This window comes from Cottoperca gobio, chromosome 11, assembly GCF_900634415.1.
Source record: "Cottoperca gobio chromosome 11, fCotGob3.1, whole genome shotgun sequence".
In the NCBI taxonomy this organism is placed as follows: domain Eukaryota; kingdom Metazoa; phylum Chordata; class Actinopteri; order Perciformes; family Bovichtidae; genus Cottoperca; species Cottoperca gobio.
Genome location: NC_041365.1, coordinates 4,477,068 through 4,501,583, shown reverse-complemented (window position 1 = coordinate 4,501,583; position 24,516 = coordinate 4,477,068). Strand labels below are relative to the sequence as shown.

General features: G+C 41.5%; 2 protein-coding genes and 1 long non-coding RNA gene across 4 annotated transcripts; 1 reads left to right on the top strand and 2 right to left on the bottom strand.

The window, feature by feature from the left end:
* Positions 1-4,659: 4,659 nt before the first annotated feature.
* Positions 4,660-17,998, bottom strand: LOC115015995 (uncharacterized). 2 transcript variants are annotated; one of them, XR_003833052.1, is made up of 3 exons: positions 17,880-17,998; positions 11,724-11,834; positions 4,660-5,739 (listed from the first exon to the last, which is right to left on the bottom strand). It is a non-coding gene; the product is annotated as an uncharacterized LOC115015995 (long non-coding RNA). The 2 variants fall into 2 exon arrangements; XR_003833051.1 differs by lacking the exon at positions 17,880-17,998 and adding an exon at positions 13,388-13,616.
* dlx6a (distal-less homeobox 6a) lies at positions 14,920-17,608 on the top strand. The gene is made up of 3 exons (XM_029443656.1): positions 14,920-15,716; positions 16,422-16,615; positions 16,867-17,608. The coding sequence occupies exons 1-3, from the start codon at positions 15,410-15,412 to the stop codon at positions 17,104-17,106; spliced, it is 741 nt and encodes a 246-aa protein (XP_029299516.1). The 5' UTR covers positions 14,920-15,409; the 3' UTR covers positions 17,107-17,608.
* A 2,956-nt stretch (positions 17,999-20,954) lies between the features above and the next one.
* On the bottom strand, positions 20,955-23,359 carry dlx5a (distal-less homeobox 5a). Its single transcript, XM_029443263.1, has 3 exons — positions 22,761-23,359; positions 22,169-22,353; positions 20,955-21,971 (listed from the first exon to the last, which is right to left on the bottom strand). The coding sequence occupies exons 1-3, from the start codon at positions 23,116-23,118 to the stop codon at positions 21,657-21,659; spliced, it is 858 nt and encodes a 285-aa protein (XP_029299123.1). The 5' UTR covers positions 23,119-23,359; the 3' UTR covers positions 20,955-21,656.
* Positions 23,360-24,516: the final 1,157 nt, after the last annotated feature.

The following is a 24,516-nucleotide window of genomic DNA, read 5'->3' as shown; positions in this document are numbered from 1 at the left end:
AAAAAGGTATTTTCCACCTTGTGTGCATGCGTGATTATCGTAAGAGCAGCATGATCACCAGCATTAAACATAGCTCTATTACTCTATTTAAAATTATTACTCTCTTAATTTTACGAGCCACCATTTAACGTTTTTTTCTACAGTTTTCTCCGTTCCACTTTAACTTCATACCTCGTAGGCTCTGGCAAATAAAGGATTTGGTGATGGCCACATGCTTCACTGCAGAAAGCTCTATGCTGGCTACTAACTCTAACTAATCATTTTTTATCGACGTGTTAAAGTCATAAATATGATTGTTCGTGCCATTCTCCTTTCTCAAAACTTAAAGCTTGATTTAACAGTAGTAGCCATCTTGATTTTTCTTACTGTCACGATTTAGCCTTTACAAGTATGTTTAATGGTTCAAAATGAGGCCTATAAATCCTCCCAGACTAGGGGCTTCACCTGCGCTGATGCAGACACTAATAAACAGCTAAACTTAAATCAAGTTGCTAAATGAAGTCTTGATAGCCGTTGTATTCATGAACATGCAGCAGGGGACTAAGGGAAAATAGCTACCATCGACTTCCTCTTCTCTTATTTGTATTATCTGACACCAGGATTCATCTTGTCCGCTGTCACAGATGCTCTATATGTGAAGGTGTATCAGGTGTACTTTATGACGCGTCACTCGTGTCACCTGACACCCAGAACAAAGACAGACAAACTATTCTCAATGATAGCACAGCTTTTTTCAAAACCATTAAGATTTCCACCTTAAAGGAATGTGAGCATTTTAGGGAAATACACTTATTTATTAGACCATGTTTATTTAGCTTAGCATAAAGACTGGAAGCAGGGGTAGTTACGATAGTTTAATATTTCCCATGTGGCAACGCTGATTAGCTGCGCTGCTTTGAGCAACAAGCTAACGTTACGGTGGAGCTGCCTAATCCATTCTTCGATAGCAAAGCTTCAGCACATAACTTCCCCATAAACCATAAATTGTTCGTCTTCCATTTTATTTACAGGTTAAATGGTACAGTGTGTACATTAGTCAGCTTTTAAAATTATATGCTTATGTTTTTCATTTTGGACAGAGCCAAGCTAGCCGTCTCCAGTCTAAGCTTGGTTAAACATGTTTTGACTGCAGCGCCGTAGAACACATGAAATTCATATCAGTCTTCTCGGGTCACTCTTGGAAAGATATGCGTGACTCCCAAAATGCTGAACTACCAATTTAATATATTAGTAATAACAAAGACTTAAACTTGACTTCTGTGCAAAGAACTCTGAAACAACATCTTCCATCATCAGTAAGTTTGGTGTATGTGATTAATACTTCTGGGGTTTCCATCAAACAGTGGTTTACTTGAATATTTATGCAACTACTCAGCAAAATTGCAAGGGCCTTGTAAAAATCCCCCCAGTCTTGATTAATTTGATTAATTGATAACACAGCCGAGCTGAAGCTTGCTGCTGAAGATTTATTCAACGCTAAGGTCCAACATATTATTGAAAAGCTGAGGCTGAAAAATGGCATTGGGACACACTGGTTTGTTTTGGCTTGGGAGCCTTGTTCCATTCTGCGAAATGGGTTTGCAGACTACCAGTGTGGAGCCGCTCTCTTTTATTTGACTATGTGCCTCACTCTGAGAAAGGAAAAAATGGCTTTGTATAATCACCAACCAGCCATAAAGCCCCAAAAAAAGGGAAGAAAATGTTGGCAACAGCTTTTTGTGCAGAACATTAAAAAAAAGAGTACGAGAGAGAGAGAGAGAGAGAGAGAGAGAGAGAGAGAGAGAGAGAGAGAGAGAGAGAGAGAGAGAGAGAAACGTTTCTGACCGCAACTCATAAACCGCACTTTATTTAGACTGGCGTGCACCCATTATTTGTTCACAGGGGCTTTCAGTTAGTCTGAGGGAAATATGTTCCAGCATCTGGGGGGAGGAGAGGGAGGGATGATGGAAGAGAGAGGGAGAGAGAGAGAGAGAGAGAGGAGGTGGGATGAACTCTTACCAGGTGTCGGCCGTTGCCATGGCGTTCCATCAGGTGACTCCATTGCGGCTCGGCGGGCTCATCAGAGACTGAATGCCAATGGGAGGGCGTTTGTGGCATGGAGAAACCGAAAGTGGCTCTAAAGCGCTGGGCTCAAACCAGCCGACCCCCCCCCCCCTTCTCCTCACTGCCACCCACACCAGCGTACGGGTATGTATAGAATGTGACCTATTTGCGTGATGCATGATTGACAGGGCGAGTCTATGTACTGCACTCAAGGCTGGCTTTCTCGGTTAAATGTGTCACTGCGAACTGAAAGTTTTCTGTGACATATCAAAGAGACTTAGGTTTAAAATAGGGCTTGATCATTCCTGTTAGGTGGATGATTTGCTGGTGAGCGGAGTGCATGATTGTTTTTTGTGCTCCAGGCCTGCCAAGTACCAAGCCTGTATGAGATTCATTTTTTATATGCTCCAGCTGCAGCCATGGCAGGAACTAGGATGTCATTTTTAAATCCATAAAGCAAGATTTGCCTCCAAATATGAGACATTTTGTCTTCTGCTGCTATGGTATGAATGGTATTATCCTCTCCACTACCCATGACTCCTAGCAGTGTTTCCATGCTCATGAATATTATGTGGCATTGTTGGAAATGTCACCATCATCATCATTGATACACAAAACAGCTCTATCTCTATTCACCTATATTCCTGCTCAACAGAAACTGTACATGTTCACAAACTGAATAGGCCTCGCTCGCTGCAACTCTTAGCAACTGTTGCTATGTGTAACATTGTTGAACTCCACCTCTCGCTCGCTCTTCAAACGCGAATGTCTAATCCATCACGGAGCACACTGAAAGCTCTTGGTGAGGCCTGTGGAGCCGCTTGACGCCCCCCGTGACCCTCTCCTGGATGTTTCCTCATTACTTTATAATGTATTCACGCTTATGCTTCCATGGCGCTCGCCCTGGCCTCGTAATGGGAGGAAGCAGTGAGCTGTTCCAATGCGTACGAGCCCGGCACAATTTGCACTTCATTTTATTAACAAAAAACAGCCAGCCCAGCTTCTGGCGGTGCCTTGCCAAAGCTCACCAGGCTCCACTGTGCACTGCCGACAAATTCCCTGCAATGTGACGACAGGATAGAGTCTCTCAGCATCAGTGGGGTACCTCCGCTGGCCCCCGGGAGATGCTGTCATTATGCGTGTTTGCAATCATGGGAGCTGAATACCTTGGCTGGAAGTGAGGGAGAGGACTGGCGGAGGCAGAGGGAAAGAGGGGGTGGTGGTGGGGGGGGGGGGGGGGGGGGGGGGGGAGATTGAGAGAGAGAGAATGAATGTTTCGGCTCCTCTGTGGTGTTTTGAGCTTTCTGAAATGCATGTGCTATCATAGCAATGTTGTGTTTACCACAGCAGGAGGCAAACACAGAGTCACAGAGGAGAGGCGCGGAAACGCCAGACACAGTAAAATGAGCAAAATACATACATTAGTACTCTCTGTATTCACTACACACGAGCCGAGCTGAGGGTGAAAAAACTAATTTCAATATAAATGGAAGACAAGCAGGGAGTGTGTGTCTTTATATCAGCTTTTGAACATTTCTTTTTTTTACTCACCACATGGAAATATCCAGCAGAAGCCCTGGGACGAGTTTTGCTAGGAAGTCAGGATGTCAATGTTAATTCTCTTCCTGTTGCTAAGGAGACTCTCTCTTTCTCTCTCTTTCTCTCTCACACAGAGGCCCTGGTTCCCTCCCCCATGGTCACCATGCTTTCAGTCAAAGAAGCCTTTCTGTTTCCAGTCTTCCTTGTGCAATCAGACATTGAAGAACATCTCCGCATCAGGCTGCTCCGTTGACCGGGAGACCCCAACATCTGGGGGCTGTATTGATTTTCCAGTGTGGGGTAGGGGGGGGGATGTCTCCCTCGTGAGCTATTCAGAGCAGCTACTTCAGCACACACAGCTAATCTTCTGCTGTGATTGTCATGCTTGTGTTTGATGGCAGGGTGTAGTAGCCGCTTGTCTTACACAGGAGTAACACAAGCGAGCACTTTAATACATCAATACCATACCCCTTTTGAGCCAGAGGCTTTAGCTGCTAGCCACATCAAGGGGAAATTGCTAATGTAAGGACAAGTTGCAAGGAAAGCATTGTAAACACGAAACATTGTAGTCTGTCAACGCCTAGTCAGAAGTGGAAATCACTGACACAAATAGCTGTTGTGTGGCTGCCTCCAAATGATCCCCCTCAGCCTCCGTAGTCACCTTTGCGACTGACACGCTGTGCTAGTTACCATTTAACACATCGCCTAAGGGAGTTTAGATGATATGCTGTATGGCTAAACCCCCTTTCACCTTACTGGGCTTGTTGTCTCCCTGCAACTGCACGGAAACGCCACAGCTCAAGTCGTTCAATTATCACATCTCTGCTAAAATATTCTGAGCTGCCTTGTTGGTGAAGCTTTGTCAAATCTAAATCAATCACAAAAGCAGTGTGAGGGTGGAAACAGTGAAGAAGCCTTGTTTTCTACCTGATGTAAACCCCCCTGCAGAATCATTTCATTGTTTTCTTCCTTGTCCTGAAAATCTTTGTTCATTGTCCTTACACAAAATGTCTGCAACAGGTTCAGTTGTTGGATGTCATTTAATGAATGTTTAAATCAAACACCAAAGAGAGTGAGTATTGTGTGGGGAATTTTATTCAGTTTCAAACGGTGAGATACAGACCAAAGGTTTCATTTGCACCTGACAGATTTAATTACATTACAATTATACACGATTTTTTCTGAAATGACAATACAATTATTGTACTTAACACATTTATGAAATTGCTTTTAAAACAAATTTGTGTAAATCAACTTAACATTAGAAATATGTTACAATTCTAAGGCTGTATTTCACACGAGGACTATTCTATGAAATGTTCCCTAGAATGCAAGGTTATATCTTAAAACGTCTAGTTCACGGTCTAAATACCCCGAAAGATATTCGGCTTACTGTGATATGAAACAGACAAAAGCTGCAAATGCTCACCTTGGAACAGCTGTCATTTTGCATTAAAAAATCTGTGAAATAATTAATCAAAATAATCAAAATAGTTACATTACATACAATACATTTTCTGTTTGTCGCTTTGACTGTACTCTGGGTGTTTGCGAGAGTCCATCAAATTGTTTTATAATACATGCAGAGCACATACACAATGTCAGTTCCACACTTGCCTTTAACATGAAAATTGCCCGAGCCATAAGACTAGGTCTAAAACGAATTTCTTCTGAGTGCATATGCAGGCAACAGAGTTTCTGGCTGAGGGCTAAACAGGGAAAATACAAAAATGACAGGGATTTCACCGTTGAATCCCTTTAGCAGGCCACTGACACATGAATGAAGGCAAAGAGAGAGAAAGGAGAAAGGAGAGAGAGCGAGGGAGGGAGGGAGAGAGAGTAAAAAAAAGAGTAGACAACCAATTTGGGAGTAATGCAACTAAAAACTGACATGTGTAATTTCATCCATCTGGGCCGATGTGTAAAAAGCGATGCTCCGAACATTCCCCATGATTCCCCCTGATTGATCTTCCCCTGGTCTGAAACACCTATTATTAGCCACGAGCCTAATAGCACCAGGATGGCTCAGCACTCTCCCAGGGGCCAATTCTCCGGTCATCTGCCCCTCACTCACCACAGCTGTGGAAACCAACCAGGGAGAGGGAGGAGAGACAGGGGGGAAGGAGATGGAGCTGCCAAGAGGGGATGGAGGCGTACCTATTGGGGGGAGGGAGAGGGGGTGGTAGTGAAGGGAAGGAAAAGGGGGAGAGAGGTGTGGGGGTTAGCGAGAGGGAGCGAGGTTGAGGGGAGAGGAAGAGAGGGGTATGAAGAGGAATATGGAGAGGAGAGATGCAGTGGCTGGACATGCATGAGGTTGGGGGGGGATGGAGAATAATTAGAGGAAGGTGGGCGTGATGGAAAAGTCAGGGAGAGATATTGGAGAGGGGGAAACAGGGAGACAAAGAGAAAAAAAAAAAGTTATTCATAAGCGTTTCCTAAAAAAAATATCTATTTCACCTTTTGTTGATTGTTGAAATAAAAAACATTGTGCAGTATATTCACTCGCTCAAGGCTCATTTTAATTACTCAGGTGGAGAAAACCCACGAGGGAAAAGGCGGTCACCAGGTGAGGAAGCTACTAATGCCAGGACTACAATACACCAGAGAGAACTGAAGGCACACTGAGTTTGTTTAAATTGAATTCAATCTGCAGGCCATAACGCAGTTTCAGCGATAAATGATGCAAGAAACAAAGATGTTTGAAAATCTTGATTGATTTTTTTGATTAAACTCATTTTAAATCATCTGAATGAACCTTAAAAAGGTAACAATTTACCCAGAGTCCCCATATATACCCTTTATAAACAGTATACAGTATATAACCATTTATAGGTTAATACAAATATAGTAAAAAAGAAAAACAGGAGAAGGAGAAGTTATAAGTGTGGATAAATACTGTACATGCACTAGATGCTAAATGTACAGGTACACATTTTTGTTGACGCATAAAATAAAATAAAGCAGATTCCCCAACTGTAATGGCTCTGGTTGGTGGACTCAAAAATATTCAAGGTTGAACAAACTAAGAATAAATGTGGCAAATCCATTTTTTAAATAGTAATAATGATAGAGGACAACATTCAAGGTCCCAAACCCAGATTTGCCATGATGATGCCCAAGGTTAGATGTCAACAATAAGAAAGTTTGCAACATGAAAGTGAAGGAGAAATGTTGATTGCTGTCTGGCTCTTTTGGGTGATTTTGCGATGGATTAAGGTCAGAAGTCATCGTTTAATCGCCCCTTCAGTCTCTTTGATTGAGTGAGCCCTCAGGTGAGGCGTAATGCATTTTCAAGGGCAATGATGACAATAATTGGCTACCTTCACTTCACCAAAATGGACAAAGTCCTAAAAAAATCTCTCCACTCGAATACGACAGTTCAGAGCAAATGAAAATAAAGGCTCTGAGGGCTTTCCAGCCAACAAATTAATAACTAGGATATTATGAGGCTGGCTATAGACATGATCTCCTGTCCAAATCATTAAGCTGATCTGTGATCTGCGGTTTGTTAACCAAGAGGACTCTGGCCTGTCCTGCTCACAAGTGTTTCACAGCGCTTTATATGATTCTGTTAGAAAGATAATATTTTAATTATCAGGCCTGAGTGATGTTTAAATGATGCTGCTTTAATCCATAAATGCAGCCTTTTGAATTTCACAAATGTTTAAGGACATTTCTTACAATGCTGCACGTCACACAGAGTGAGAGGCCATTTCATTTGAGATTTTGTCTGATGCTTTTCAATTGTTTGTGTTTATTTTCTCCAGAAATGCTAAAGAGGTTCTTCTTGACATTTGAAAGAAGGATGACCAGTTTTTGGATTTAAAACAGACTTCTTAATTAAAAAAAAATAAGTAATGTGAATGGCCTTCCTCCGCCAAATTTGTTTCTCATTGCTGCTTTTTTAGCTACAACCTTTATGGTATTATTTCAAGGGTTTTAAATGTGTCTGTGTTCGGGTGCTTGCTATTTAATTCTCTTACAATAATAATTCACGTTTTGCATTTTTCCCTGATCTATATTTTGGTGTTTTTTTTTATTTTATGGGATAGTTTTAAAGATTAGCTGCACTGTGATAGCAAATGCAATATTCAAACACTTTAAAACGAACTGGAGATGTGATGAATGTAATGATGATGATTATGATAATAGCAGCAACAGCAACAAGAGAAGCACCAAAATAAACATCAAGAGCCAGCTAATAATAATAACAGTAGCCTAATAATATTAATGGTGATGATGATGCCGGTAAGAGCTGTGAGACAAAAAAAATAGATAATTTAATTGTTTTTATTTTATACAAATATATGTTAAATACATGTAAAACATGTTTTCGAAGTCTTTATAAAAGCAACACCTTATTTTAATATTATTTTTGCAGAGTATAATTAAATTGTGGAACAAAGAAAACCCTTTCAGTTTGTAATCTGGAGACATGTCTTTGAAACAGATCATTTGTTCGGTCTATGCACTTTTACTAACTAGACATTTGTTAGCCTTTCTCTCTTATTTTATGCAAAAATAACCAGAAATAATTGTGGAGACTCAGAATCTAGAGTTTTTGATTGCAGGCCTACTCTTTAGGGTTTCCACAAATACACAAATCTGTTGCTCAAACTTTCTGTGAGCAAGACAATGACATAAGAGGGCAGAGCACAAGACCAAACCAAAACCCAGCCTGATCAGAAATTCAGTTTCAGGTAGGAGTGTCTTAAGGTGCAGCAGACAAAGGTCCACAGCTATCACCTGACAAACGCCCACAACCCCACAGCTCATGAGAACCCGAGCAGCATCTCGGCCACCACATTTCACCAGGTGTGACTCCCTTTCTCTTCACTTTTTTTCCACTTCGGTTCACACCGTGCTCTTAAATTTCAAGCTCTTTCATTTTGCAGTCATTGGCTATTGTGTGCATGCACATCCTCCAGTGGGGCATTCATTCCTGCATGAGAGCCAGGACTTTCCTGTTGGAGCACACACACTATTTTATTAGTTTGTAATGTTGTGTGCAGGATATGTGTGTGTGCGTGTGCGTGTGCGTGTGTGTGGGTGTGTGTGTGTGTGTGTGTGTGTATGGGTGTTTTCTTGTGAGAGATGCATCTACAATATATTCCCACCAGTAGGATTTTTCAGTATTTTCACAAGGGCCTATTCATAGCGAATCAAGTTTAATCCTGTATCAGATCAATAACAAGCTATATTTTCTCTAGTGCCAATTTAAAGCACATCATGGAGAGTTGTTTCTCAGTGTTCATCCTTCGTTGGTTCTTCTGGTTGTATTTGCAGATACACCTCAGATTGAGGTCTAAGTGAGATTTCAATTGGTCAGTAGTGACTTCATTTATCCAGCATATGCTCTAAATGTCACTGTCATTAATATGTTATAAAGATTATATTTAACATATTAATGCAGGTTTATCCCATAAGAAATGTGCTCATGCTGGATTTACAATGCATATAACTTAATTATTTTTTAATTTAGGTGTTTAATATTACAGCGTACACGTGTAGTGTGAATGAGTTTAATTTATTTCTCAATTATTGAGTGAAATTGTCCTTTTTCGCATTTGTAATCGAGATTAGGGTTGCTACCACACCTCATTAAGAATCCAGCCATTGTAATTCCCACAATACCAGTGCTTCTAAAAGGACTGACAAGGTTATGGCGGGATATTTAGTATCATTGGACAATTTATTTAATCCTTGTTTAATGGTTTACTATAATCCAGAGTTTCGGGTGTCATTTCTCCATCTAACAGGCTCCATGCAGTGTGTGGCGCGCGCTGGAGGCGCGCTCAGAGCACTGTGGAGGTTTGTAACCACCTGCCCGCTCGGACACAGATAGTGAGCCTGTGTACTGATGATGGCCTCGCACCAGGATCTGTCTGTGTCACTGATAAATAATCCTCAGATTGCAGTTAATTATATTATTTGAACGAAACATTTCTAGAAAAGGCCTAAAAATATCCCCAATCCTGACATATTATATGTTTTTAAACCTCCTACAATATGATTTCTGTTATATATATTTGTTCTATTTTTATTCTTTATAAATTAAAATGTATGCAGCATAAGAGCAAGAACTAAACACTTTGAACAAACTGGTGATGAATGCAATGATGTAGATTACGCGAGGAACAGTAGCAACATAAACCTCAAGCATAATAGCCCACTAATAATAATAATAATAATAATAATAATACCAATACTGCTAACACTATTAGTATTAATATTTCAACACAACTTGCTTGATAATAACACATATTAAAAGCAAAGACCAAGCAATAATTGACGACTAGTATATTTAACACATGTCTTAGCTATATTTGATCAAGTTTTCTAAATTCTGATGAAACCAGATTTCGTTTTTTAATATTCATGTTTCCCACTGTGACATTTTACATTTTTTACTTAATGATAAAACATTTCAGGAGTTTGTTTAATGCTCTTCGTTGTCAAGTAGTCTTTCTTAATTTCTCCATCTTTTTTTCTTTCTTTCTCTCGGTCACGAGAGATGAAAAGGCGCTCTAATTATTCCAGGAGGTTGGGAAATAAATGATAGTCTTTGAAGTAGGCCTGGGCCTTGGACTACATTAGAAGCCAAGCATGTGATTTGCAACTGTTAAAGTAAAACCCTCACTCTGCTGCAGGAAGGGGGGAAAAAAGCCGGGTGGTTTCTCGGCAAAAGAAAATGGTATCTTTGTTTGCTCTCCTTTGTTTACCAGGGGATTCTTTCTCATTTTCCTCTTTTTTTTTTCATTTTTACTAATTCATTTCAATGGCTTTCAAAGAGGAAAATGGAAATGTTGCTCCTGCCCTCTATTTCGGCGGCAGCGTCCTGGCAACAGAGCAATTTTCTATCATCAGGGATAAACGGCATCGAACAGTACATTCTGATAAAAAAAAGAGCCCATGATTGCTGGCCTTCCTGTCTGTCATCTATCGACCAAATCCTCTCCTTCAAGACCGACCACTGTGCTGTCAGACCTAATAATGTCGCGTATTAAACCGAGAGAGGGGGAAAAGGGGACTATAGTCTTATTTGTCACCAACATAAGATCAACTTTCTGGATATAGCTCCTTTGTTATTGACTGGCTATAATATCGATGTATGCGTGTTAACCAGGTCTTATATAGACAATAACCAGCAGCATTGAGCCTAAACTGATAAATATATTAGTATGGATATTATAGCCTTAAAGATTATCTGCCAATATGAGACAACAAGTGTATGTCAAAACCCTCATGTCTTACTTTTCCATTTAATGTCTTAATAATATGCCTATTGATAATATGGACAGACAATGTAAAGACGTTGCTGCCATGTCCACAGCCTTCTGCTGATCAGGATTATCATACATATTATATTTCACACAATGACTGAATTTGAGGTCCCCGTTGCTTTTCACTATTTCAAAAACAGATGACAACGTATTAATACAATATTACTGCTGCAGGAAACCGAGCGATGCAATCACTCAGCTGGACCTAAATATGCAGCGAGAGAAGGCGACAAGAGAAACAAGCAGTCTTAATTAGGACTCCGGCCCTGAGTGGGACCAGTGCAGCTTCAGTCGTGCCAAATTAAATCCATTAGTCTATGAGAGGCTGTGAAGACTCAGTGGTGCAGGCCTTTGCTTATTTGTGGTCATTTAACTCTACAACGAACACGCTACGCTGGGTCCATCTGAAGGCCCTCGCCTGCACCTGGGGCCATGCATATGCCAATTTTGCCATTTACTGGAGAGATAATGCAATCCTAATTTATGATGCAAAATGTATTGTAAACAGTCGTCTGCCCGGCAGCGCATGGTTTTCTTTATGACAAAACCGCACTAATTTTTCTTAGTGTAGTTGCACGCTTTTACAATACACATCAAAGCTTTGCATAAGTGGCTTTGCATTAGTGCGCTGTGTGCAATTTGTGTGCGTAAAAGCGGCGCGCCACCATTTGGTCACGGATGAATTCTACTAGAGCATTAAAGGCTGATCGCTGATCATTTTGGTGTGTGTGTGTGTGTGTGTGTGTGTGTGTGTGTGTGTGTGTGTGTGTGTGTGTGTGTGTGTGTGTGTGTGTGTGTGTGTGTCTGAGGGGGGGTGCTCCCTCTGAATCTAGTTACAATGAATCATGTTATACTGACAGCTGTGTGGAGTATGCATCTGCGCTTCCCCTCGCCACTTCCGGCCCTTGACGCGGCAGAGTTGGAGAGCCGTCGACGCCTGGCTGTCTGTGAAGCGCCAGTGGCTTTGCGCTGCGGAGAAGGGAGACATTCTGTTTAAGTGCCTCCCGGTCTCTGTCTGCAGTGACAAGCCTCAGCGTCCCCAAACCGCCCGGATCCCTGAGTGAGAAGCCAAGGAGGTGGCTTTCCATACGAGCCAGTCAATAGCTGTTAGAGGGACTGACCGCAAATGCCCAACCTCTCGCTACAATTATGACCTGCTTCTCGCTGGAACTCTGTGTTAACGCTCAGATATGATTAACACATGTGGCCAGATAAACAATAAAAGACGTGCGTTAAAAGTTAAAAACAGTCAGTGACACACATTCAGAGAGAGGAGGAGAGAAAAGAGAGGGAACTAGTTTTACTTTATATATATAGGATACAGTATATATATATATATATGTTTTACTGCTCTAGTGACAATTTGAGCATACATCTACCATGTTATATGTGCGTAAAGGACCTGTAGGTACTGATATTACCAATTCAGGTGCCTATCCATAGATTTAACCTGACAGTGACTGTGTTAACCGTGACATAACGCCAGGTTACACCTACAAATGCAATGTAAAATATTCTCAGTTGTCATGTATGCCGAGGCAGACAGTGGATGTGAGGGAAATCCCAGGCCTGGAGTGATTTTAGAGAGTCATTCATCAGAGTTTGGAAGACAGCTGGAAATAAAGACCACTTCTGTTAAACCACCACGGCCATTGATTGTGCTGAAGGTCAATCATCTACTTAGGGACAAAGTGATGTGTTAAATACATTGAAATATAAAATAATTTCTCTCCAGAATAAGGCTATGAACTCCTAATAGGGCAGAGTACAACGGGGGGGCCTGGAACAGCAGGTGGAGCGTTTGGGGCACACTGTCTCATTTTAGAAAATTCTAAACATTTTGCACAATTGATTTGAAAGGAAACGAAATAATGGTTTATAAATTCCGTCCACTGATAACATCCAGTAAAGATTGTTTCTTCGTGTGCCTTGCAATCAGACACGGTTGTCAGCATGCATGCAATAGTCTACATCTTAAACATTTCAGAAGCACTAAGGTCGAGTATGTCATGTTCTCACTATTCAAACAAATCCGTCCTTTCACCACATCCCTTAATCTCAGTGTGCTTAGAAAAGCCTCCCAACACGCCTGCGGGACACCAAGACTTTGACATTACCCGCGCAGTTATCTTGCAATTTAATAATCCTGCGGTGGCACGCAGATGATGCTGCAAAAAAAAAAAAAATGAAGAATGAAGATGTCTCATTTTAATCGAGCACGGCTCTTTTAGCCCGCGGGGAAAGCAACTAACATCACAGCAAAGCATGTATGTCTTTGTAGTAGCACTCAAAGGCGATTAGAAAAGGTATAGGATCTGGTTTCTCTTCTGCGTGTCCAACTGGAACACGGGCAAGGGAATTGGCCACTATGTTAGATCACTGAGGGGTGACCAAGGTGTGCTGACTCCTGCGAGGTCTGCACGGCCACACCGCTGTGTGCCTAAAATGCAGAATTATCAGAGGCAATAAAATCATTCATCAGTGTCAGTGAACATAAAAGAGCATTCAAAGGAAGCTCTTACCTGCAGCCCTCCTGACGACAAAGAAGCACCCTGGTTTTTAAAGAAAATACAATTTCAATGGATCTAGTCTGGAAGCATAAAAGCAAGTCCGTCTGGATGTCTTGCGGCTCACATCCCTGCCTCTGTGCTCCCCTCTTCATCCGCTGCTGTAAAATGATTATCCGGCTGGGTTGTGCACTTTTAAATCCCACAAAGTAAATAACAACCGTAGCAGGGCGATAATAGCAAGGTACCAAGTTCTTGTTACCGAAAAGGAGAAAATTGAAACTAAACGCTGCATTTAGACAACCATTTTTGATGAGGATAATTGAGGCGACACTGGCGTATAATTAGGGGATAATTTATGCTATATCCACTTTTATTCCACCCTCCCAAAATAAATCCAGTCCATAATCATTACAGGCGAATTGTTCTTAATTTTATAGCTGCAATTTGAGTAAAGAGTGGCCGCTAATCAAATAGGTTTTCGTAGTAACTTGATTGCAACCATAATTATTTTTCATCGCCCTTCTTTTTTTTTTTTTGGGGTGAAACCGCTGAATGCTACATTGCGGCGAAAAGTGCTGAAAGTAGTGCAAAACATGATTTGAACACATATTGCATTAACATTAGCGGGACTAGCATTTTATTCTAATATGCGAATCGAACATCGCAGCCCTCAGAGGCAAACTGTATAATTTACATATATTGAGGACCCTATCAGGCCTCATATTATAAGAAGGATAAAAGACACTGTCAGTTTAACATGGTATCCACCCTTCTATGTGCAAAATAACCTATTGTACCTCAGTCATATTGTTATTTGATGTGTCACGTGTACTGTATTTTGAATTGTCTGGAGATCCTTAATCATATGGTCAGTAGCCCCGGGGAAAACGAACAGTTATGATATATGTTACTTTCAGACAGAGGGGGGCTTAAAGAGGGCTGTTCATGAGGGCACATCCAAGCAAATGCTACACTGCAAAAAAAAATATTTTAGTAACTATTTATTCTTTGTAAGAAAATGTGTTTCTCATTTGTACATTTAAAATATAGTGGAGGCCTATTTTTATTTTATGTTTTTACCTATTTCCAAGGCTATTCCACCTGTTTCAGGAGTTCCCTTGACATACACCAGATACGTTCTCTAGTATAAATAAGAAAAGTGTCTTTAATTTAATATCTGTAAATGTATATTTAGTACGACCGGGATTATTTCAAACTCATTTAAAAATGTTTATATATTTAAATTAAATTAAAAAGATATCTCATCCTTCTAAACGATGATAGAGGACTTGTAAAAGGTGGATATGTGTTCTATGTATTGCTATCTTATAAATAATTAATGGAGTTTGAATTTCAACTTTATTATTGTTTAAAAAGTTGTTTGTAAGATGCTATAAGTAATTCATTCCTGAGGAGAGGAGGAGTTAAAGGCTGAGGAAAAGAGAGGCACATAGACTGCTGGCTCGTCAGGCTAAATCAAAGTGCGCGCTATATGTTGCGCGTCGTGCGTAATTTAGGGGTTTGGGTAAAAACAAAATCGACTCGGCAATGCCAAAAGAGCTGGTTTTACGTGTGAAGCTTGTCTGTAGGAATTATGCGTATTTCCCACCATATATTATTTCCCCCATAGCTGTGGTGGGAGCTGGTAAGGTGGGTTAACTCCAGCTCAAGTCTCCGTGAAGCGCAGAGCACTGATGACGTTGGGTTGGATGACCAATCGGGAGGCGCTGCCCTTTGGAGACAAACCATTTTACTTGTAGTGTCTGCATCAAGTCTGGAAGCAAGGGCTCAATTTTAACAGAATCCACCTTAAAATCTCTCCCTTAACTTATGCCTACCTTCTGCCACTTTGAGTGAGAATATCACACGACAAGGGGGGAAATAAAGACGCCTCTGGAAAATTCGGGTGTTAATAGGACAATATCTGTTCGCGGTGGACAGGGGAGAGAGAGAGACAACAGCACAGCGAGAGAGAGAAACCGATTTGGTCTTGAGAGAAAGAGGGGGGTGAGTGCTCTCAAGGCAGAAAATTCGATGATGACCATGACTACGATGGCTGACGGTCTGGAGGCTCAGGACTCGTCCAAGTCTGCTTTCATGGAGTTTGGGCAGCAGTCGCACTCACAGCAGAGCTCCCCGTCGATGGCCAGCGGCCACTACCCGCTGCACTGTCTCCACTCCGGCTCACACGCTCACCACCAGCACGACAACACCGCGTACACCGGGACCAACACCTACAACCGGTCGTTACCCTACCCTTACGTGAGCCATCCGCACCACAGCCCGTACCTGCCATCCTATCACAACAACACGGGAGGACAGACAAGGTTAGACGGCACAGGTAAGAGAACCCCTTTTTAGCCAAGTGGAAAACGCACCGCGTCATGTCCATCCCCGGCTCCTGACAGTACCATGAGCGCATACATTTTCTTTTTTTAGTACGGATGGCCCACAGTGGGGATCTAACCTTTTCTCCCCGCCAGTGTTGGTGTCATGCTCAAGTCACGGCCACTCCAAATTCGGACGAATGATCTTTCAAGCGTAGGTGGGTGATTACACCGAAGAAAATTGTGCGTAAACGGCACCGGATAATTCGAGATCCAGCCTATTACCTCCTCTGTCTGTTTTGTTGTCCCGTTTAGCACTTCCCTTACTTCCCACAAAACCCGTTTTAATGCCCGGGGTGTGATCATCACCACCGTGCAATCCTCACCAACTACTCGTGAAAATTAGGCAGCCCGCACGCCTTGAATGTTGTAATTAGCATTTAATTGACATGTCATTACCAGCAATATCCTAAATATGACAGCGTACGAGGATTGTGGCTGCCACGGCGCTTAAAGGCAATGTGATATGTCTACGTTTATCGGCATGAATTTTCATTTTTAGACAGTTTCACTCGGCTCCTCTGAATTCATCTTCACGGAATATTTCTGCTGTTTAGACACGTTTGTATTTTTCCTGCACACACACACACACACACACACAAAAATGCAGATATCCAGGCTGTGGTTTTGAATAATAACATTGGTTGTTTTTGTTGCAGAGCAGCAGAAAACGACAGTGATTGAAAATGGGGAAATTCGTTTTAATGGGAAAGGCAAGAAGATTCGCAAACCTCGGACAATTTATTCCAGTTTGCAGCTTCAAGCACTGAACCACCGTTTCCAGCAAACACAGTACCTCGCTTTACCGGAGCGCGCCGAGCTGGCTGCTTCCCTAGGACTGACACAAACCCAGGTATGAGGAGGAATTGACACTCTGGATTTTTACATTAACACCCGGAAACCACCATGTATATACAATTAATAAATAATACGATATTATTAAGATTATTATTATTATTATTTGGTTGTGTGTTTTTGTTTTGGTAATGTTCTTTCTAGTAAATTAATACTAAATGTAAGACATGACATTCTGCAGAAACCTTCTCGCAACTCCACACAGGCTCTCTATCCTTCACTAATCACGCGCGCCCTTCTCTCCTGCAGGTAAAGATTTGGTTCCAGAATAAGAGGTCAAAGTTCAAGAAGCTGCTCAAGCAAGGCGGCAACCCACATGAGAGTGACCCTATGCCAGGCTCCATGTCCCTCTCCCCGCGCTCCCCGACCATCCCTCCAATATGGGACGTCTCTGCCTCTTCCAAAGGAGTAAACATGCCGGCCAACAGCTACATGCCCGGCTACTCTCACTGGTATTCCTCCCCACATCAAGATTCAATGCAGAGATAGACTGATGAGGCAGGAAGGTCCGTGAGCTGTCTGGAGGCCTCCGGATCTCCGCCATGCAGTTTCCAACGTAGCCTACAATTTGTGTCAGCGCAGAGACTGGATGCTGGAGAGGAGGAAAAACCCTCGGCTGCTCCTCTGCTGAAGGATAAAAACGCAGCCTTGCTTCGTGTGGTGACACAAACAAAGGGAACTAACCATTTTAGCGTACATGGCTGTGCAGTGGGCTCGCATATTTGTTATGCTTTCATTCATGTCAACATCTGAACGTCAATATACCAAATATTATCAGTGACATTTTAGCCACTTTGGGCAAAGACTGCTTACACTCTCCATGGCTGTGGCGCCCAGAGCCTGTCGCCATGGTGGACTCCTGACTGCTTTTTTTTGGTTGTTTCTCCAACATGCAAAATCAAGCAAATTGTCTGTCTGTAAATATAACCTGCGATTTTAGTTGTACATACACTTTTTATGTTTTGTCAGATTGAGTAAACCGTGACTCAAAACAGATGCCTGCTGTTGCATGATTTCATAAATTCTTTGCCTTTTTATGCTTCATATTGGGCCAACATCCCATTATAACAGGCCTATTTCCCATCCCCCTGGTGTGTACGAGCTTCTAACAGACTAAATGAACATAAGGTAATGACACAGTGCTCAGTGAAAAGCCCATTTCATCAGAGTAAACATTTTATATAAATCCAAAAGCGCTTAACGGCTGTATAAGAAGCCACAGTATATAGATTTATCAAATGCACCGGAGGAAATGAACTTACCCTGCCCCGCTGCTGTCTACATTCACCTCGAAAGACATTTGCTCCAGGTCCAGTTTATCTTGTCATTTCACCCTCAATTATTAGAAGTATTGACAAAATGTTTTCTCCCTTCTCTCCGTCCTAATGCAGGCCGTTAAATGCCAAGCTCCACGGGATCGATGTTGAACAAAGCAGCCAGCTGCAGCGGCGTTCAATATGAAGGAGATATTTGGGACAATTTGTGGGTTTTTATCCAAGTGAGGCTTTTTTTCCATTCTCATAAATGCAGGCATAATTAGGGTAATTTTTGATGTAGCCCGCTGATTACAGCGTTTTTACCGTCAAAGATAATTACCTGTAATTTTCTACCACTTTTAATACTAAAAGGCATCTTTATTTGGATTTGAGGTAGCACAGATGGAACAAAGGGGGAAATTATTCGGTTATTCACATACAAATTGCTGAGAAGAGTGAGCGCTCGGGATATTATCTGAAATTACAACGCTGAAAGGCTTCATGCAGCTGTCAAATCGCGGATATCCCACTGGCGCATATTCAGCCTACCTGGGCCCCCAGACTGCAGGGGCCTCTGTGCTCGTGGGCCATGTGCACCCTGATCTGCAGGCTGCAGGGAACCCGAAGCAGCAGTCAAGTAAACATCAACAAAGATCATAAATACACAGTTGGGTTATTCAGTTCCAAGAACTGACAAATGGAAAAAAGGCTTTGATGAGATAAATCAGAGGATTCGATTAGATAGATAGATAGACATATAGACAGATAGATATAGATAGATAGATAAAAGTGCAGTAGAGTGACAGATATAGGGAATGGGTGGTGCAGGGTTGGATGTGTCACTCTGTGAGCTCTATCAGCAGAAGCTAACGCACTATACAGCAGGATCCTCACAGCCTATAAAAGCTCCTACAGCACCTGACAAGATCTCACCACCACATTAACTGTATACAGCTCAACAGCGCCGGAACAACCCTCATAAACACATCCACACTACAAATATGATCTCCCACAAAAAGAAAAGAAAACAAAGAAATGATATGAGGAAAATGCAAAAGGTTTCCATTTCTCTGTCGCCGACACGATTGAGAAGTAACATTCAGCCAAGAGTGTCACAGCCTCCTCCAAGATGAGGAATAGTCACAGGACAGAAAATATAAGACTCATCCTTACCTTTATCCGCTTCTCTAACACAGATAACCCAAACAGCTCTGCACGGTTTTACTGCTGGTGGTTGAATAAGCAAATCCAGGTGGGAAAGTGTTTGCACACCCCGGTAAGCTCTTATATATTGCCTGCAAAATTAGCTGTTATTACTGTCACTGTTTAGTGATGGCGAGCTTGGGAAAAAAAAAGCCCTCTGCAATCAAGAACCAAGCGCATCTTTGCAAATTATAGGTAATTGTCAATGTCCAGATTATGATAATGGAGGCCCTAATCCTAGAGAATAATTATTGTGGAGTGTTACAGTTGAAGCTGTCCAGTAAAACTAACTGTCATTATTTAGACTCGATTTGCAAAACGGGGGGAAACTAGCTGAGTGGAAAATGTTCGGTTGGAAATAAACGGGGGCTCTCGATATAATGGCACCACTAGTGTGTGTATGTGTGTGTGTGTGTGGGTGTGTGTGTGTGTGTGTGTGTGTGTGTGTGTGTGTGTGTGTGTGTGTGTGTGTGTGAAACAGAGAGATGAATGATGGGGGACATACAGTAGTGGTGTTTGTGTGTGTGTGTGTGTGTGTGTGTGTGTGTGTGTGTGTGTGTGTGTGTATGAGAAAGGCCTATGTGTGCATCTGTGCGCGCGCCTGAGTGGTCTTGAGAGCGTGCACGTGCTTTGTGAAAAATTTGCTCGCATTGTAATTACGGGACTACCGTTTAGCCTGCAGCAGAAATTAGGCTGAAAACAACAACAAGCGCGGTGGCGATTTAGATTAAGAAGAGCTTTTTCAGTTTGCCCCTGTGTGTGTGTGTGTGTGTGTGTGTGTGTGTGTGTGTGTGTGTGTGTGTGTGTGTGTGTGTGTGTGTGTGTGTGTGTGTGAGTAAAGTGTATTCACTACTGCATGCTGCAATCAGGAAGAGGAGTCTATGTCAGGTGGAAATGGTAACATGCATGGGTCAGTGTGTGGGTCAGATGCAGTGTTGTTTAGTCTGTGTGTGTGTGTGTGTGTGTGTGTGTGTGTGTGTGTGTGTGTGTGTGTGTGTGTGTGTGTGTGTGTGTGTGTGTGAAAAAGAGAGATAGATAGAGGGGAAGGGAGGATTTTGTGCAACATGTTAGTTTGTAAAAATTCACTTATATGATCTTTGTGCATATGGCCGGGCAAATTCAATTAGATCAATTTTCAAATCCCCAATATTTCCCACAGTGGCTCGGTTTGTTTAGCGGTTTTTGCAGCGGCGGCGCTGGTATTACTGCCTGTTAATAACATGGTGGAATAGTGGAGGATTTTCCTCTCTTTTCTTTTTTTTTCTCCTTTCTTTTTTATTTCACCCGGAAGGTGGGCTGCGGCCGGGAGTGGCAGAGCTCTGGAGCCGGTCTACCCCCACAGGAATGCGGATTGTCTCAGATCTCCGTGCCGCCCCCCTCGCCTCCTCTCTGCCATTCAAAGCGGCTAATTGTAGGGGACACAAAGCGAGAGCGACTGCAGACTGTCTGCTGCGAGGAGCAGGCATTTTCTTTACAGACGAGCTGGAACCAACTGAAAGGTTCAATCAGGTTCTGCACTAAAATAAAATACGAGCGATAAAAAGGTGATCATTCGGCTGGTGATCAGAGGCAGCAGTGAATATTATAATTAGAATAATAATAATCTAAATATTTCATAATGTTAAATATGAGGGGAAAATACAACAATTTAGGTCATTTAAAAATCTGGATTTATATAATAACAATATTAGGATACAATGCTTATGATATTACCATCAATCAGATTGTATAAAGAAAATATAATCAAACGTGAGTCACTATTGATTTCTACAAAACACAATATCTCTGTCTATAAAAAATATTATAGGACTATAATAGATGATATTTTGCAAAAATCACAACAATAATATTAAAGGACAAATCAATCCAGTTCAAGAAACACCGTTATTCAATGAAGGTAAATGCACTTATTATGGTGGATTAAGGCTTTCAGTGGAACACAGTAGCCATGTTTTCTCAGAAATGTATTTACAATAACACATTTTTGCTTAATGTCTGTTTAATAAAGTCATACATTTGCACTATATTTGTTTTTCTTTCATGTCATCGCAAATGCAGATTAAAATAAGTATATTTTCATGAGGGGAAATGAGGGACATTCCTTACAAAAAGGCAGATAGTCATCTCATTTGGAAGCACAATTCCTTCCAAGTACTAAAGTTCTAAAATGACTAAATGAATATAAATTGTGTTGTTATGGAGAATAGAAATTAAGATTTACAGGCATTTTCTAGATTCATCTCAATACGGAGCAGCTGTGATTTACAACCTTGTGTTAAAATGTCACCTGAGGCTGACAAACATTATTTATGTCTGTGAGTCTTCGTTGTGATTTTCAGTGTAAATAACTAAGGGTTAAAATAACAAGAGACTGCAGTGAAGCCGGAGGATTTCAAAGTTCCATTGTCCATTTAAACGTTTAATAGTCTTCCAAAATGCAATAAATTACATGCACACATTTACACATTTTACACGTTTCTTCTATGACTGTCATCAAATACATTGCATATTCCTCTGAAAATTTGAACACGAGTCCCATAGAAGGATAAAAAAAAAATGAAATGAACAACAGGGTTTTTTTCAATATAACGTCCCTGCTCCAAGAGCCAACGAGTGCTGTATCGAGTTGGGAGTCTGCAGGTGGGCGGCCATGGAGCTGCCGGCTGAGGTGTACCATGACCCCGAGTTTTCCAAAAAGTTAGAAGCCGTCGTGTTGATGTTTTGTGGCTGTAGGCTGTGCGGCCTGGAGGGGCCCTGTGTGTCCCAAACGGCCGGGGACTGTGGAGAGTTGCACACCATGGGGTCGCTGGAGCTGGGGCTGAGCTCAGGTGGAAGCTCTCCGTTTTTCATGATCTTCTTCAGTTTTGATCTCCTGTTCTGGAACCAAATTTTTACCTGGAAACGTGTGGAAAAACAAGAGGATTAATATCTCATACATAACCTCACAGACAATAGATTCAGAGGAGGCGCGGTGCGTAAAGGCGCACAGAAACAAAAGCACACCACAACGATCTTTTTGTTGTTTCTTTTAAACGAAGAAGCATTATAAACAATGAAAATTTGGTAAGAAAGAATTTGATTTAAAATCCCACCTGTGTTTGCGTGAGTCCCAGCGAGGCAGCCAGCTCGGCTCTCTCCGGCAGCGCCAGATACTGCGTATTCTGAAACCGCCTCTGCAGGGCGGCCAGCTGGAAACTGGAGTAGATTGTCCGGGGTTTCCTCACTTTCTTCGGCTTGCCGTTCACCATCCTTACCTCAGGCTCGCTTATCTCTTTCTCTGTTAAAATAATACCAAGAATAAGCACGTGCGTTTATTACAAAGTACACTGTATTGTTTTTAAACATTTATTGTGTGTTGTCGCCTATCTCAGGAATTCAAAGAAAATCCAATTTCATAAAATGAATTCCAGGCTGGCAAAAAAAAATCAAAGCACACATATTCTTAATAGGCTATTTAAAAATGACATTGAATGACGTGGTTACAGATAAACTAACATCAATTACTAGTTATTCCTTATTTCTTTGTTTAGCTTGCACTTTTTAATGCATAAGGAAAACAAATGCAAATAAATTATTTTAAAAAACACATTAAATTTGACGATACGGTTATTCAGTAAGATGAATATCCAGTAATACTTTGCTCTTTATTTATTATTATTATAATGGAAAACCTGCGGCCCTTACCTTGTGGACTCGGCTGGGCTTGCACTCTGCTGTAAGTCCCAGCGTACTGGTGGTAGGCGGGGGTCGTGTACGAGCTGTAATCAGTGTAGGATTTTGTCGAGTAATTTCCAGCGGATCCATTTACACCCGGGTACTGGTACTGGTAGGCATTGAGAGGCTTCCCGTACGAGCTGGAGCTGGGCGAGCAGTAGCCATGAGGGACTCCAGCGGCGGGACTGTAGTAGCCAGAATCCGTGGCGGTGGACTCGGGTAAAGTAGGAGATTCCTGAGACGGATGGTGCATGGTGGAGAGTTGAAAGGAGCTCTGGAAGTCTGCAGTTTTCACACTCGGGATCCTTCGGTCAAATACTCCAGTCATACTTCGAGAGGGAACGCGTGTTTGTTTTATTTGATTAGCAAAAAAGGCAGTCTGACTCCAAAGTGGTTAGAAAACTACACTAGCATTGTTGAAAGGCTCTCGGGCCGTCGGGCTCTGGTGAAGACTGCAACCAGCCCCGCAGCAAAGACTTGGTTAAATCCTAAATCGCGCTCTTACGCACTGCAGGGAGGATCTGGTTCCATTGGACAAGGCGCACACAGACACAGCTACACCCAACTCACTCAGCCAGCTTTCTTATAGGGGGGAAACCACCCGGGCTATGAGGCTGCATTGTTGTGTTTTTTATACTATCAATCAATGGGAGCAATTAAAGTGTTGGCCGTGTCACCAATCGACGTTTTTACGAAGATGAATTAGAGGGACAAAACCTCATCAAGGCCTCCTGATGTAAGACAGACCGGTTATTACGATTGTCTTTATTCTTTATTTATACCTTTTTTATTAGGCTTAATCAGACACAACGTTTTTTTTTGTTTGTTTTTTTTACAACCAAATTATCCCAAAATGACAGCATCAAATCAAATATTTCAATCATCTCACATTAAAGAGAAATAATACATAAAACAGAATAACTTATGAATTGAGGACATTGTTTATTGTTTTCTATTTGAACAGTCAGATACCTAAACTCGATTAAATATTGTAGGCCATTTCTGAAAATATAGTCTTGCATCTAACAGTGTTAAACGTTCAATATATTATCAGTGGATAAAACATATGTAATGTGTTATATAAAACATAGACACTTAACAATAATTACTCTCCATTATAAGCAATGTTTCAAATCCATGCAAACTGATCTTTGATTGGCGTGTATAATAATGTCAAAATTGACCAGCTTCTCCAACAGGATCGTTAAAGATTCATCTGATTTTATGTCATCTTAAAACCTGCTGCTGAGAATGCAATCAACGCTCAGCTCCTCATTCTGCACATTCAGTGGTGAACAGCGCCGACCAGTGGGCAAACTGGGGAGCTGCACTCCAAGCGCAGCCTAGTGGCAAACCCACAAATAAATATATTGACAAAGTGGAAAATTATTTTAATGTCACTTTATTAAAACATTAAGGGCAACATAAAATGATTCTTTCATGTAGTTCAAATCATTATTTTTCATTATGATGAAGTGAAATACATATATTTCTGTACAATGCATTTCAATATGTTAAATGCCATTTTTTTAACATAAAAATAAACATAAACTAAAATGAACAAAACGAATTGTCCAAAAGTCTTAATGGCAACAGGTGTGAGGTTAGAAAACACACAAACTAGATACATTGTATTAAGCATTACATTATACATTATAATATAATACCAGTATCACACACTAGATACATTGTAGTGCATAGGAATAGGACTGAGCAGAAAAGGCTT

What these genes read in the sequence shown, in the direction of transcription:
- dlx6a (XM_029443656.1), top strand. Translation starts at nt 15,410, where the DNA reads ATGATGACCATGACTACGATGGCTGACGGTCTGGAGGCTCAGGACTCG. An exon ending in GACAAGGTTAGACGGCACAG is followed by an intron (nt 15,717 to 16,421) that starts GTAAGAGAACCC and finishes TTTTTGTTGCAG; the next exon opens with AGCAGCAGAAAACGACAGTG. An exon ending in TAGGACTGACACAAACCCAG is followed by an intron (nt 16,616 to 16,866) that starts GTATGAGGAGGA and finishes TCTCTCCTGCAG; the next exon opens with GTAAAGATTTGGTTCCAGAA.
- dlx5a (XM_029443263.1), bottom strand. Translation starts at nt 23,118, where the DNA reads ATGACTGGAGTATTTGACCGAAGGATCCCGAGTGTGAAAACTGCAGAC. An exon ending in AGCCCAGCCGAGTCCACAAG is followed by an intron (nt 22,354 to 22,760) that starts GTAAGGGCCGCA and finishes TTATTTTAACAG; the next exon opens with AGAAAGAGATAAGCGAGCCT. An exon ending in TGGGACTCACGCAAACACAG is followed by an intron (nt 21,972 to 22,168) that starts GTGGGATTTTAA and finishes ACACGTTTCCAG; the next exon opens with GTAAAAATTTGGTTCCAGAA.